The following is a 16,088-nucleotide window of genomic DNA, read 5'->3' on the forward strand; positions in this document are numbered from 1 at the left end:
TCCATGTTGATGTGGCCAGGTAGTGAGTATTATGCTGAAAGCCCTGGTTACATCTGAGTGGTACCTCTTACTCCTTTAAGAGGCCATCCTAGTAGATCCTTCTAACAGTGGACCAGAAGAGGGTCACAGCAAGGTGGCTGGGTACAAAGGATATCAGAAAAACAAGAAAAGGTGAGGTAGGATCTCAGTCAATCAGACACCTGGGAAAGAGCAACATTATGTCCTGGAGTGTGAGCAAAAAGATCCTTCAGGATGACTGAAGAGATGCTGCTGAGAACACAGCACATCTTAGTAGGAATGCGTGGATGCCAAGCATCTGCACAGGTGCTTTTCTTGGGCTTCACTGAGAGGTCTTTAACACCTGCCTGAATCCTCATGCCCAGAGAGCATCCTCAGACAAGCTGCACTTCTTAGTCTGCTTAGACTGGGTCTGGTTCCCAAGAAAGAATGTCTTAGAACTGAATGAGCAAGCACCAAGGAGAACATGGGCTGAGGCTGGGGAGAAACAAAACTGATGGGTTTTTCTTTCAAAGCCTTCGATGTATCTGAAATTGAAAAGAAAAGGTAGTGTATGTCTTTTTTTTTTTTTAGTGTATGTCTTTTAGCCAGAATATTTTCGCTGAGTGAGGGAGAGCTTCTCTGAAGTGCATTTTACGCTATGTTAGTAAAGTACAAAAATGCAGGTGGTTGTCTGCTGTGGTAGCATGACACTAAAACAGGAACCCTCAGCTGGAACCTCCCCCATCTCATAAGTATGACCCAGTGTTGTACATACAAAATAAAGGAAAACAAAGAAAAAAAAAGATAAGACACACCCAGGAGAAAGCAAGACACTTTATCTTTCAAAGGACAAGCAAAGGGTATATTTTAGGTGTCTCATATGGCAGATGCTGGGTTCAAACACTTCCTGCTTGGCTGCGATGGATCTTCTCTCTCTGCTGACCCAGGAAGGTGTTCTCTGGGTCTTGACATGAAGTCATAGGATATGTTAGCAAATTTCTTGGTAGATGCAAATAATCTTCTGACCTCATGACACATCAGTTGATTTCCCACTTTGATTTTGGTCACTAATACTGGTCCATTATGGTTACCTAAGGTGAAGGTTTGGGAACTCAGAAAAGTATATTGAAGAAAGAGAAAACAGCAGTTATTCCAAATGATGCTATTCAAGTCTGAGCATGTAGGCTACATTTATTATGAAGGCAGGTGGTTAAAAGACCCAAGTTTACAAGACTCATAATTAACTGGCCTTCAGCAGAAGGTGCAGAAGGATGCTGCCAAAATGCTCTGGGACAAGTATGTGGACAGTTCTCAAGAGCTCTAGGAGACACAGTTAGGGAAAGCCTAGCAATTGGGTAATTGTCTCCTAGCAACCAGTCACTGTTTAAGTAATCAGTAGTCATTCCAGGCAGGATAGACCAGAACGTTTCAGTTGTACTTAATGCTAAGTAGACTGGTCAGTAGAATCATTTGTGACATTTTCAATAGCACTTCCTGGAAAAGAATTTCAACGCACTTGGCTCAGCTTAATTGAAGTATGTTTCCCCTCTTGGTGCAAGAATTTGGGATGAGGTTTTTAAACCATAGATATATTTCCCAAATGAAGGTAATATGAGCCATCTTATTGAGTTTATTGAATGTTGAGAGGCAAAAAAATCTAAAGATGCAGACATTCTAGTAGGAATATGTAGGACAAAGTAGAGAAAATGGGGTGCCTGTCATTGAATGCTCCCTAGTCTCATATCTAATGGCAACGTCTAAGACCGTGCATTTTCATTTCAGTCTTGGCAATGCACTACCTAATTATCACCACACTTGAACTGCTCTCTTTTCCACTCCCAAATGAATACTGAGAACCTTTTTTTTTTTTCCTATGGTTATCTCCTCTTTCTTCCCTCCAGTTATAAAACCCTGGCCAAACTGGCTGAACTTAAGCCTGTTGTTTGAACAAGTTAGTTTCTCAGAGAGGCAAAAGAACGCATGAATACCATTACCTGCCTGTAACAAGAACACTACACTGAGTCAGACGTTGAGCAAAATCTCAGGTATGAGATTAGTAAAATTTAGGTGAACACTGATTAGTGATATTTAGGAGAGATTTTATGTAAATACGTACACATACACAAAATATGCCCAGTTGATCGGAGAAATATTTCATCATTAAAATCAAAATGTATTTATAATGTCCACCTTGATTATGAAATACTTTAGAGGTTGCAAATGTATTAAGCTGTTCCACAGGCTTACAATGCAATTTATAGTATAAAAACAAAGAGGACAATCTGCAAATAACCATGATATAGACTAAAAAATTATAATATTAAGTAACCATTATATTTTTGGTGCTGAGTGCAAAATACACACTCCCAATCCTCATCCCCAAAATTTCTCTTTTTAAGATTTTATTTATTTGTTCATGAGAGACACAGAGAAAGAGAGAGATAGAGAGAGAGAGAGAGAGAGGCAGAGACACAGGCAGAGGGAGAAGACACAGGCAGAGGGAGAAGCAGGCTCCATGCAGGGAGCCAGACGTGGGACTCGATTCCAGGACTCCAGGATCACGCCCTGGGCTGAAGGCAGGCACTAAACCCCTAAGCCACCCAGGTGTCCCCAAAATTTAGTTCTCAAGGCACTCTTGTACTTTTTTATTTAATCCTCATACCAGCTCTATGAGGTGGTATTCGTATCTCATCAATAATAGAAATATGGCTTAGTATATATTCAGTGTCTGAACAGGTGCACAGACAGGTTACCACGTGGCATAAATTCTCAGTTTCACTTTGTTCTTAGGAGTTATGGCCTTGTTCATTATGAAGGTCAGGCTTTGTAAGGATTTTCTATACTAGTTTTAAGAATAAGGCCATTTCTATTCAAGAATTTTTTTTTTTTTTTTTTTTTTGGTGTAGATATCAAAGGTTTCCAGGGCTGATTATGTAAGCTTATGTGCCACATGAAATGGAATTTAATAGCGTGCAGTTATTCCCCTGCTTACACTCCAGAAGTTCATTTGAAAGTCAATTTCTTGAATCTCAGAACGTCTTTTTCTTGTTGAAACTATATTATGCGTGATTTCCAGGTCAACCACAAAAGACTTGTTTTAATGCATAATGTGCATTGCATAGTAGTAGTAGTATTTCAGATAGAGCTAAACAATATTCATTTTGGTTTTGTGGGAAATTTTCATGTTGAGATTTTATAAATTCATTCTCCTTACCCATGCAGTTGGATAGAGGAAAATGAATTTTACTTTTACCTAGAGGGAGTCATATCTCTGTACCAATAAATTAACAGTTGTATCACCATTCCTTCCCCCAGTTCTTTGTCTGAGGACACTCCTTCTTTACAGGTCCCTATTATCTGCATATAGTATAACATTTGAAAACCTCTCTGCTCTGATTTAGGAAACAAAGGATAACTGTTATCCCAGGCTCCAGAATCTGACCTCTCCTGCTAATATGTAATAAACAAGACATCCTTAGACTCTCATTTGGAACTCTTCAATGCTATCTTCTGATTTTTTTTTCTTTATAAATGGTCAAATAATTTTTCCTTCTTATTCTTTTTTACATTTTCATTATTTTGTTGATCTAGATTTCACATTGAAAAATTATGAATTAGGATATTTATTTCAATAATCTTGGCCGTTAGCTATGGCACATGAAGAAAGAAGAGAAAATTATGAATGAAGGTTTTTCTTAAACCAAAGTATAAGATAGAGATTCTGTTATTGCTAAGAGTTAATTAAAAGCAGGATTTTGTATAAACAGTATGTATCTGTATGAGTAGTAAGCATTTTTTTGGAGAGGGATCCCTAGCTTTTATCAGATTTACAAAGGGACCTCAACCTCAAAAAGATTAAAAACTGTTCAGGTAAGGATTATTATTTTCTGTGAAATGTTGAATCATCATGTCATTGCAGAACCTTATCTCTAAGAATCTATCATCATTGGCTCCTAAGAAATACAAGTCCCAACTTTCTATTTACCAAAGCTCTTTTTTTTTTTTTTTGAGAGAGAGAGAGATTTTATTTATTCATGAGAGACGCACAGAAAGAGAGAGAGAGGCAGAGACATAGGCAGAAGGAGAAGCAGGCTCAATGCAGGGAGCCCGATGTGGGACTTGATCCCGGGACTCCAGGATCACGTTGTGGGCCAAAGGCAGGCGCTAAGCCCTTGAGCCACCCAGGGATCCCCTTACCAAAGCTCTATACTGAAAATCCCCTGGAAAAATCAGACATACTGTTAGGTGGAGCCAAATATAGCTGATCCTGTGGTGTTTGGCCCAAACCAATTAGTGAATAATTTAAATTTTCAAAAAGAATGATAACTTATTTGAAAGAGGCCTGGGAGCATCATCGTTTTTAACATGCCCCATCTAAATAAGCTTTGTGATTTTATTTAAAATGTGTTGGTTAAAGGACCCTTAAAGGAAATCACAAGGCTAACAACCATACTCTCCCATAGCATTCCTCATCCTCACCTCTGGAAAGATAATATACATTGCTTAGCTATTAACTGTTAGACTCATTGCTGCTGCTGGTAACAAATGGGAGATCTTGAGCAGCTCTTCTTCAACTCCCTGAAAAAGAGAAGAGAGCAAAAGGAGGAAAAATGGACTCGATCATCAGCTTCAAAGATAATTATATTGTATGATAGCTTTCAAGTATTGAGCTCATAAATATGTGTCAGATACTGTACAAAATGCTTTACATGAATCATCTTGTTTAATTGTCATAATAATAATCCAGTTGTTGATTCCATTGTGCAGATAGTAAGACTGAGCTCCAAGCCTCACATCTAATAAATGGTAGTTGCCTAATTCCATAGTCCACTATAGTAAAGGTCAGAAGTCTTAATTTTCTGACAGTGGGAACTTATGGAGAATAAGTTGCTAGAGAACTTTATAGAAGTTTCTTCTTTGAAGGCCGGATAATAAGAGCTGGATCTAAATTCAACTAGCAACTTTTTAAGAGAGAAAAGTAGGATAGGATGATCTCCTGGAATTCACATCATCTTAGTCTTTTCTGCCCTTTAAAGGAGAGAGTGCATTTATAGGGAAGTGTCCTAAGGAGTTTCAGAGTAGAAAATGTGGTTATTACAACCAGGATGAAAGAAAACTGGCATTAGAGAAGAAGAAAGATTTCCTGTGGTTATCAGTTTATTTTGAAATGCCATTCTAGAAAAGCTATCCCTCCTTGTATGGGTAGAGCAAAAGAGGGACACGTTTTGTTTCTCACTGGAAGAATGATGTGAAACAGCTCATCTGTGTAAAATTGGCTTTGGCAGTGCTGCCAGGGCCAATGAGGCCTTAAGGAATCTGCTGAGCAACTGCTAGTTGTACAAGCAGTTGGCCTGAAAGCTGGGGTGTATTTTGCACACCAAAGCTTTACTCATTCCAGCATGACAAAAATATGTAAAGAAAACTGTAACTTTCTCTTAACATGCCAATTACTTCTTCTTCTTTCTCTTCTTCACTCCAAGTCTTATTCGGAGTATTTTAGGAAGAGGCTGTTGACCTTACATGCTTGAACAGCTATGAGGCAGTTGGGACAGGGCCACCAAGGGGCTGCACACAACATGATCACTTACTGTCTCTTAATTGCATGTTCTATCTTTCTCCTCATACCTATCCATAGTGCTGCCATGCATTGTTTGGACTCTCAAGGGATGCTGAGAGTTAATATTACCAACCTACATTGTTGAACTTGTCTTTTGTATTTTCTTAATCCTTCCTTATGTCACAAGAAGACAGGAATTTATTTCAACCTCTCCCTCCTTCCCCAAAAGCATGTTTTGCTGGTAGAACATGACTGTAGGAGTAGTTTCCTCAAGATGTTGGAATTGATTGATATTTTTCTGCTTCAAGTGAAAATTGTCATGTTGAATAAATGGAGCCCATTTCTCTTTCAAAGAGAATTTTTTCTGTTCCCAACTTGGGTCTTTCGTGGGGTGTTCTAAATCCTTTCTTCTCTGAATTTGATTTGTCCCCATTGAAAATTGTGTACAGCACATGTCATCTCTCTCCCCAGAATGCTTAGTTCTGTGCTCTTGTATCTTCAGCCAGCCTCTCCCATCTTCATCAACTCTCATTGCTGATCCTTGGGACATAAATCCTCTCTTACCCTGTGTCACTGATTTCCTTGACTACTTTGACTTTCTCCCACTTATTGCTGTGATTCTGAACTGCATGTGTCTGATTTGCCTTTTCCATGCCTCTGCCATGGCTGTAGGATTTCTTTGTGAACAGTAACTCCAAGCAGGTAAGTGAGCAACTACCTAAACCTTGCTTAATATAACTTCTTGGCTCACTGTCAAGCTCAAAATGTCTTGCTGATCCATTTTTTTTTTTTTTTCAGATAGTGTAATGTAGTGCTTAGGTAACTCCGAGTTGGGTTTCAACTCTTAGCTGACATTTAGAGGTCTGCCTGAAATCTCAGCATGACAGGAGATAGGTGAAGTTTGATCACATGATGTCTCTTACTAAAAACTCCATATTGTCTTTGTTTTCCTAAGCTGTTACACAGTTCCAGAGCTCTTTGGTTTTCTTATATTTTAAAAATTCCATGATCCATTTTTAAAATTGATTCTGACCTTTAATAAAATTAAACTTGCTATTTATCAAGTTTGTATTTTCACCTTGATGCCCAGTTTACTCAAATAGTATTTTATATATCACTGTTTTATGCCTCTTCCACCATAAATTATGACTGGTCATCATTGCTTATAGCTTTTTGTACAGCAGCAGAGTATGCAAATAGTGTTTTGTTGTTAATTCAAGTAATTGAACTAATGCCTTGAACTGCCCTGTCTGTTATCCATCAGACTCCAGGGTAATGAAAGGTACCATCTGGACTTGGGAGCTTCCTGTTGCACATGAGGATGTTTGGGAGGATTTATTGTTCAGCTTTTTGAGTGCTCAGGATGCAAATGGTTCTGGAGTGAATGGACCCTGCAAATGGCCAGACTGGCAATGGCAAGCCTCGGCCGAGCTTGATTCATAGTGACAGTTCTTCTGTCTGCTGTCCATAGGGATTTGGGGGACAAAAGGAGAGCACCACTCACTGATAATTTATACACGCTTAGCATCTTCAACTTAGATGCGCTTTGTTCTTCCAAAAATGCTTTTTCAAATGTGGGTGGTCAGCTTTTCTTACTATTTCCCTTTGTCAACTAGATTTTAGCCCTTCGTTTCAATTCCACCACCTCCCTGTCCTCCCTCCCTTGTCATCTCAGCTTCGCCTGTGTGTGTGTGTGTGTGTGCGCGCGCGCGCACGCATAAACAAAAAACATAAAGGAAGAGTGTGTGTCTGAAGTCGGAATGTCCCTATTTGACTTTGATGGATTTCTTTCATGCTCTTTATAGAAAGAAGCAGATGCCATTGATGACACACTGAGTTCCAAACTTAAAGTCAAAGAGCTTTCGGTGATTGATGGTCGGAGAGCTCAGAATTGCAACATCCTTCTATCGAGGTATTGTTGATGCTGAATAAATATTTCTGGTAGGACCAACTTTTCTATCCTGTGGCTCCAAACCACGTGTTTATACTTGTTCTTTTCATCAGACTCTGCTGAGATTCAGTTCTTTGGATTCTCTCTTCTGTCTACGGTGAGGAGAATTCATGGCCCCTACTTTCCCTGAGTGGAATGTATCAGAGCTGGATGCTTGCTTTCTTGGAGTTTAACTTCTACAGACTCCTAAAGTTAAAGAGCAGAACATCCCAAATCAATGTTTTGTTTTGTTTATTTTTCCAGAGAGCCTGTAAACTGGACTTTACCTTTATTTATATTTCCTGGCTTTAGAGATATTTTGACTGTTGAGTAGCACTGTCACAGAATCAGCAGCAACAATGAAAGCTCTTTGTTTTATTTTGCTTTTCTAAATCACCTTTTTATGCGTCGGGTTTATGATTTCATGCTCTTTTTGAACATTTTTATGACTAAAAAGATATGTAAATCTCAAACCTTAGTGAAATGCTAATCTATCCATTTCAGCCCTGCTCAGAAATCTTTCTCATAATTAGTGAACCATCACAGCCTTGAAACTTGAAAAGAAAAAGGGGGGGTGGAATCTGCTTGTAGCTTCAGGCACTGTGTCATGTCATCCTGGGCATTTCAAGTAGCTTTTCTGTATCTTAATTTCTTCTTTTCTCAAAAACGGACTTTTATGTTAGGCAAAGATACCTAATGCTTATGAGGTAAATGAAGATCCAGAATTTGGGAGCATTAAGTAGAAATCCCATTGATCCCATTCTAGAAAGAATGTTGTATATGTATTAAAGTTGGTATAAGGTAGCTTCTCTTTCAGGGAAAGTAAAGAGTAAAAGTGACATTCTTTATTTTTTATTTATTTAGAGAGTACAAGCCAGGGGAGGGGCAGAGGCAGAGGAGGAGGGAGGGAATCTCAAGCACACTCTGCACTGAGCACTAAGCCCAGTGTGGGGCTCGATCTCAAGACCCTGAGATCAGAATCTGAGCTGAAATCGGACACTTACCCCAGTGTCCCAGCAGTCTTTATTTTTTAGATGGTCTTACAGTGAGTTTCTTTTAACACAAAGGACTGCAGCTTGGTTTACAGCATGGAACTTGATTATTAGTCAGATATATATTACTTCAGAGAGCAAATGTTCCTTTTAGTCAAAGAGAAATTGAAGCTGAGTGAGATCCCTGAATTTTAATACAACTAGTAAGGTAACATGAACCATCCTGTTAGCATTTCATTTCTGCCTTTGGCTGGAAGCTGTGTAAATGGCCAGGCCCTGTACTTAGCCCCACTTTTTCTTCCTGAACACATGCTCAGGAAGATACCAATGAAATAATCTGAAGGACTACTTACTTTTCTTCTATACTATGTATAATTCATTTTATTATAGTTTCTTTTTACAAGCCACATTTTTTTTTCAAGATTTTATTTGACAGAGAGAGAGTATAAGCAGGGGGAATGGCAGAGGGAAAAGTAGACTCCCCATCTAGCAGGGAGCCTAATGTGGGGCTCCCTCCCAGTTTCAGATCATAAACTGAGCTGAAAGCAGACTTAACCAACTGAGCCACCCAGGTACCTCAACAAGTCACATTCTTAATAGTGACAGTAAATGAAAATTTGGGGAAGTTTTTTCCCCCCTAGATCCTAGAATTTCTGCCTGTATTTTGTGCTTTTGCAATTTAGAGGAACACTTTTAGACAACTTGACAAAGGAAGCTATCACTATGAATTTCTATAGTACTTAAGTGCTCATAGGATTAAAATCTGTGACCTAGTTCCTCATAGACAGATTATTCTCAGCATGAGATGTCAATGAGGATAATAACACTAACACTGGTTATAGATGAGGTTAGAACTTTTTCTGGCAAATTTCCGATGCCATTATTGAAGGAATTATTTCATATTTGTGGCACACAATTTTCTTGTTACCTCAAAAGTGTCAGAGCCTAAAATTACTTAGAACTTGAGTGAATCTAAACTCTACAGAAGATAATTTTAAGAAATTGCCCTATGCCTATTAAATTATCTATTAAAATCCAATTTAATGAATGAGTGTTACTATAACGAGCATAATTAAAAAGCGCATTGTACATAACAAGGTAATTTTGAGTCCCAGTTGACCTTATGATAATTAGACCTTATGGATGAGGTTCCAAAACCTTCTTTCCCACAGAGGATTCAGCCCCACATGCTTTTCTGCTCCATGATCAATAGTTTTACTCTTGTCAGGAAAGCACAGGACTGATCTATAATGTGCTATCTGGTAAAGGTAACAAAAATGAAGCAAATTTAGTGTTAATTTGGGTTGTATTTAGTTGTTTAACCAGTCAGCAGTTCACCTTGCTTTCATTCTCCCCTCCTCATTGGCAGTGTGTTACCACACATGAAAGGAGCTAGGGGCTGTAAGGAAGGAAGAAATCTATGAAAGTGTGTGTGATGCTTTTTTCTTAGAGTTACGACTTTGGAGCATTTATCTACCTGGCACTACATGGGGTGCCACAGAACGGACCATGACTTGAGGTAGCACTGCCGCCTTTGAAAACTCGTGGCTAACTGGAGAAGAGAAACGACCTAGGCGAGGTGGCTTGTGAACAGCTCAGGCCTAGACTGATCCCACCTGGAGGAGCCAGGAGTTTAGCCAAGTGAGGACACCAACGGGGCTCCCCAGAGAAAGAGGGCCTCAAAGAGCAATTACAGTTATGTGGCAGGGGGATGGGAGGAGTTCTGAGGAGGCGCACAGAAGCCAAGGCACCCGAGAGGTTGGCACACAGCTAATAAGGAGAGCCCTGCAATTGTAGCAATTATCAATCGTAATGAATGAGGCTGGGCAAAACAGCCTGGGATCCATGCCTGGTGCCTTACATTGGTCAGTGGTCAGCCGGGGCGAAGCCATATCCTCCTCATCTGTAAAATGGAGATAAGGAGAGGACTGGCCTTGCAGTGGGCTCTCTCAGTGTGGGAGTTAGACCCAGTGTGTGTGAAGCAGCCACAGGGTACCTGCATGCAGTCGTTGTTCAGTTAGTGGCCTGTGTTTGTGCCCATGAGATCAAGAATCAGTGCAAGTTGTTTATTTTAATAAGGTTTTAAGTCTGCTCTCTAGGGTTTGCAGGACAAGTTGGAGAACAGGTTGAGAGCTGGCTGGGAGGGCAGCCATTAGATAGGAGGCTCTTCCTTATGCCCAGGTGCAACCTGACCAGAGACAGAATTGAGAGAGACACAACCCTCAGTAAGACCCAGACACTGGTTTTGTGCATGGGGACAATGAATAGGAATATTTCCAAGTAGATGTCAAGATTTCCTTCCTTTCCACACTTACCGTCTTTTTTCTTTTTTACTTATTTCATTCCCCAAGACTGGCTACCCAACCCTCTCTGTTTCTTACCGTGCTAACTAGGGATTTAATTCCGAGCAACACGGTGTTCTCACCAGATTCCACCACAGTATAAGCCTGTGGCGTATTCCATGGGGGATATTTTAATGAGCCCATATGTCTGCAGTGTTTGGTTATCCTTAAAAGCTCTTCCTTATCCCCACACTGAAGGAGTTAGTGGACCCTTTGGTCAGGGCACCTGCCACAGTCCTGCCCTGAGCAAAGAAAGGAGTCGGAAGGAAGGTCCTTCCTATCCCATAAGCTAAGCAGGGGAGGAAAGTGTAGGCCCTATACATGGAACTCACAGCCTTAGTGGCCAGGATCACTTGCATCTCCCAGAAGCAGACTGCCTGGAAGGTGTGAGTTTGAAGCAGAAGCTCCAGGCCATGAGAGGACCCTGCCTTACACAGACTGGATGCCTTACACAGACTGGAGACACTGCCTTACACATTCTTATACTGTAGAATGGACATGATGTTCCTTAAACTAAGAACCTCCACCTCAGGCCCTAGGCAGATTGAGCAACAACTTACTGGGTGTGTATATAGGCGACATGTGGCAATTTAAAATTTACTCTGCTTTATTCCCTAAAACAGACCTCTCCCTTCCCCCCCAAAAAGAAAGAAATTTGGAAGCTGGTTTATATTGCAAAATGAACCCACCTAAAATATACTTTTATGAAGTGTTGTGCCGTTCTTTTTTTCCAGATGCTCACTTAACATGGCAGCCAGGGTGTAGTAAACCACAAAAAGCTACTTTAAAGTAGGGGGATTTGGCTTAAATCCACTGAAGCAGAGCTAAGGCTGATCTAGCCATCCATCCTTAACTTATTTTAATTATGCCTGGATGTTTCAGTTCTCTTGGCAAATTTTTGAAATACTTGAGTGGAGCAAGGTAGACTTAAATACTGTTTTAAAATGGCTGGTTTGTTGCCTGCCTTTTAAAGAAAGTTAAAGTGGATGTCTCAAAAGTTGCCACCCTCCAGCATACCAGAACACTGCCAAGCCTTAAAAGCAATTAAAACATTAGAATTGGTAGGGTCCTTAAATTACAGAGATTAGCGACTCATTCTGTGGATGACAGATGATACTAAGAACTCGGCAACCTATAGAACCGTCCCAGGGGGGCGGAGTACCCTTCTCTTCTTTCCCCAAGGGTACAGTTTCTTTGTCTGCTCCAACAGGCCACGTGCAAGGCAGTATGTTGACAGGTAGATTTTCTTAAGTACTATCCATTAAAGTCTCGAGTCTCTTTGTGGGACACATAAAGAGAAACCAAAATTGTTATGAATTAGAGCTAGTGTTTAGTCCAGACAGCCTCTGGGGGTTGAGAAGCATAAATATATACAATTTCAAAAGGAAGAAGTTCTGCACTCCATATGGGGAGCTAATGAAATGCAAATCTGATACTTCAAGTATTGTTCTCACTCTGATTTTCAACTCCTTTTCTTTTAAATGCAAAACAGAAGGACCCAGCAGAACTACACCATAAAGTAGTTTCTTCAGCTCAGTGTGAAAAGGACAGAGAACTAATTTATTTTTTTCTTACCAGTGGAGCTTTTCTCAGGATGACTATAGAGGTTTCCACAGCCAGTTGGTTTTCATTAGTGGCAGTTTCAACCTTCCTTAATGTTCCTGTTCCTTGGCCTTGTATGGCTGGACTGTGGTGTCTGTTCTTAACTGACTCAAAGCCTTTAGTGTCCTGGAATTGAGGGCTACCCAGAGCTGTACAGTGATGCCAGGATACGTGTTTACCCTATCAGATGTTTTACCCATGCCAACTTGGCCAAATTGTTCCAGTTAAATCTGGGGGTTTTCCATCCTGATGTTCTGGTGAAAATGTGTGTGGGGTAATGATTGTCCCAAGAATGACCAGAACAACCTGAAGAAGTCTCTCTAGCTCCAGGGAATTAGGATGGTACCACACCTCAGACTAAGTGATAGAATGGGTCTCATTTTAGAACATGGGCAATTTGGGGGTACCTGGGTGGCTCAGTCAGTTAAGCGTCTAACTCTTGATCTCAGGGTCATGAGATCAACATGGAGCCTCCTTAAGATTCTCGCTCTCCCTCTCCCTCTGCACCTTCCCTGCTTGTGCACAAGCACACACACATTCTCCTTCTTTCTTCCTCTCTAAAAAAAAAAAAGGCAATTTCACATATTGCCTGGATGCTATATTTGGATTTGAAAACATGAGATAAAAGAGAATGCTACTAGTATATGATTCACAAATTTGTTCCTTCCCTTTCCTACTTATTGGCATGTGAAACAACTTGCAGTGTAAATAGCAAAATGGGTGGTTTTACTGAGATAATGTTGAAATCTAGAGACGAGGGCAAGCCAAAGCTGTCCAGAGTGGGGTGTGTGTTGTCCAGGGTTCTTTCCTCCTTCTGTGGCTTTTGCGTCCACCTCTATATTCCTGCTGCCCTCATTTATCTGTGACAGAGCCAGGGTTTCTGCTTATCATTTGATTCTCCCAAACATTATAACCACCTTTAAAATAAGAATCCTGTCTTCTAATTTGTGTTTAATACTCTCAGTCTTGATGGATGTTGTGTACAGAGAGGAAACTGGTGAAATAATGAATGTGAGAGTGCTTTGGGAAGTGTTCCTGGTAAGGCTACTAAGCACTATGTAACAATCACGTAGCTATGTGTGACTGTTTAGGTTACATGAGTACTGTTGCTTCTTGTCCCTGGGGTAGAAAAGTCTGTGGTAGAGTAATACATATAGTTTAGTGAGCCTTATCTGTGTCCAGGCAGAGTGCTAAATGCTTCACATGCATTATATCACTCTGCAGATGAGAAAAATGAAGGCTTAAAGACTTTATCCAAGGTTACATTGGTCCAGCACCATCACACAGGACAGGGTCCCCACCTGATGCCAAAGACCCTGACTTCAAATGTTACCTGTGAAGGCTGTACATCTTGCTCTGTGTTTGTGTGTTTATATTTTTATGTCTAGGCCTAAATGTGATTTTTTTGAAGATCATAGACTAGAACAGACCAAATAATGTTAATATGCCACGATAGTGGAAGTTTAATAAGGAAATAAGATTTTTTCTAAGTAAGTCTGGATCTAATGCTTACAAATAGAACAAAAGAGTGACTCTGTTGTTCTAGCTAATGATCTGATTAAGATCCCCCCTCCCGCATTAAGACTATTGGTTGTGTCTAATAAAAACACATTTTTACAAGTATGTTTTAATTTCATGACTCTTCTTTATAGTCCACACAAACTTTGTTGTCCTGACATAATCAAGACATAAATCCTTAATTAAATTAGTAAATCATATAAAGTTATGGTAAACAGAAAACAGATTTGTGATTAAATTCTTCCCTATAAGATAGTAAGTAGATAAGCAGATTTGTAAAAGGAATTTGGAATTAAGAATCAAGAGTTTCAGGTTTGTGTTAAGATATTGCCACTTTCCATATGTTTGATCTTGAGCAAATCACTTGGTCATCCTAAGCCTCAGTTTCGCCCTCCATTAAAAAAAAAAAAAAAAAAGACCATCACAGTTATTTTAAACCTCTATCCATATATGTGAAAATTCCTCAACCATGAAGTGCCTTATGCATTTTATACTGTGTACTAACTATTCAACTTTTTAATAATAACAGATTTCAAGCTTTTAAAAATCCATTTTTTACTCTGAAAGTAAAATTTAAACATTCCTGATAAATAATCAAGTTAAGAATTTAGTTTTTCAGGGCGCCTGGGTAGCTCAGTAGGTTAAGCATGCAACTCTTGATTTCAGCTCAGGTCATGATCTCAGGGTTGTGAGGTTGGGCTCTGTGCTGGGCATGGAGCCTGCTTGAGATTCTCTCCTTTTGCCTCTGTGCCTCCCCTTGCATGTACATGCATACATGTGCACATGCTCTTTTTCTCTCAAATACATAAATCTTAAAAAAAGAATTTAATTTTTCTCTTTCATCTACAATTTATGGATACTATATATTAAAGAAAATGGTATGTATAGGTGTTTTCTCTATTTCTCATCCCCCAATCCCTTACTTAAGGAAACTAAACAATAAGACATAACAGCTTTCTTCTCTGTGTCAGCAGAACATTACAAAGTCCTGAAAGAATGTTAAAGCACTTTCAAAATACTATTTTTAGGTGCAATATTGTCAGGAAATAAGCTTTCACTAAAAGATTTTGAAAAAAAACAGTTCTTGAAAATCAGCAGCTGGAGTAGCAGAATGCATTATCTTGTGTTAAAATTTAATACTCACCCAATAATGTTAACAACAGAATAAAATATTCTTTATCCAGGTTGAAACTGTCCAATGATGAAATCAAACGGGCAATTCTAACAATGGACGAGCAGGAGGATCTGCCCAAGGACATGTTGGAACAGGTGAGCTGCCAGACATATCTCAGAGCATAAGTGACAACTGGCTTTCAGCAGGGAGTGGGATATTGAGAAAATCTTGTTGCTGGTGGATAATTTTCTCATCTCTGAACCAAGGTTGAATGTGGCACTCTTAAGAGAGTTTATTCTCTCATTGCTCCTCAAAATGTTGGGTGAGAAGGAAGGTCACAAGTTTGTCAAATGCCTGGGACCCACAAAGCCAGATTCTGTCCCTCATGCTGCAGTTAGTTAAGCTATTATGCCTCCAAAAAAAAAAAAAAAAAAAACCTGTTATGCCTCCATAGGTCATACAAATCTACTAGCTTTAGGGAAGTCTGTTTGACAGGAATATGGAGAACCTCACTAGCTTACGAGATCACAGACTACTATGTAAACTGATTCATTACTGAATTCTTAATACAGTTTGTGTCTTGGCCTTGATTCACCATTCCGACACCACAGAAGTTACTGTTAAACCCCTAGCTCTGTCATCTGCATCGAAATTATTCATATTAACCATGGCCAGGCAAGCTGAATATAGTGACTTCGCCTCTCTTCGTGCAGTATTCCTATAACACAATCTGTGTCGCCACTCCAACTCTGTTAGGTATTTCTCAGCAGATTTGTTCATTTGTCCCCCAAATGACAGTGTTGTTGAACTAGCAGATGTTTCAGGGATTATTACCTGTCTCTTGGTCTGGCCCTAAATTTTTCTGTGCTATATGGAGAACATCTCCACACTCTGAGACTGTTCTGCTTGTCTCATTGTCCTTGGTACAAAATCCTATTTTGAGTGTTTTTTGTCTATAGGTCCACCTTTGTTAGTGCCAGGTCCACTTATGGTTAACTGTGGACACCCATGATCCTGAGCCAGACTGAACTTG

General features: G+C 39.8%; 1 protein-coding gene across 6 annotated transcripts in view; it reads left to right on the forward strand.

Moving 5' to 3' along the window:
* DAAM1 (dishevelled associated activator of morphogenesis 1) overlaps positions 1-16,088 on the forward strand; it is a 166,937-nt gene that overhangs the window by 128,104 nt on the left and 22,745 nt on the right. For 4 of the 6 annotated variants that reach the window (XM_072838762.1, XM_072838764.1, XM_072838763.1 and 1 more), the window contains exons 16-18: positions 6,230-6,259; positions 7,363-7,469; positions 15,126-15,210. In XM_072838762.1, coding sequence (XP_072694863.1) covers positions 6,230-6,259; positions 7,363-7,469; positions 15,126-15,210 — 222 coding nt within the window. The remainder of the gene's footprint in view (positions 1-6,229; positions 6,260-7,362; positions 7,470-15,125; positions 15,211-16,088) is intronic. The other 2 variants (XM_072838766.1, XM_072838767.1) reach the window with 1 other exon arrangement.

The sequence above is a fragment of the Canis lupus genome, chromosome 9 (genome assembly GCF_048164855.1).
Source record: "Canis lupus baileyi chromosome 9, mCanLup2.hap1, whole genome shotgun sequence".
In the NCBI taxonomy this organism is placed as follows: Eukaryota; Metazoa; Chordata; class Mammalia; order Carnivora; family Canidae; genus Canis; species Canis lupus.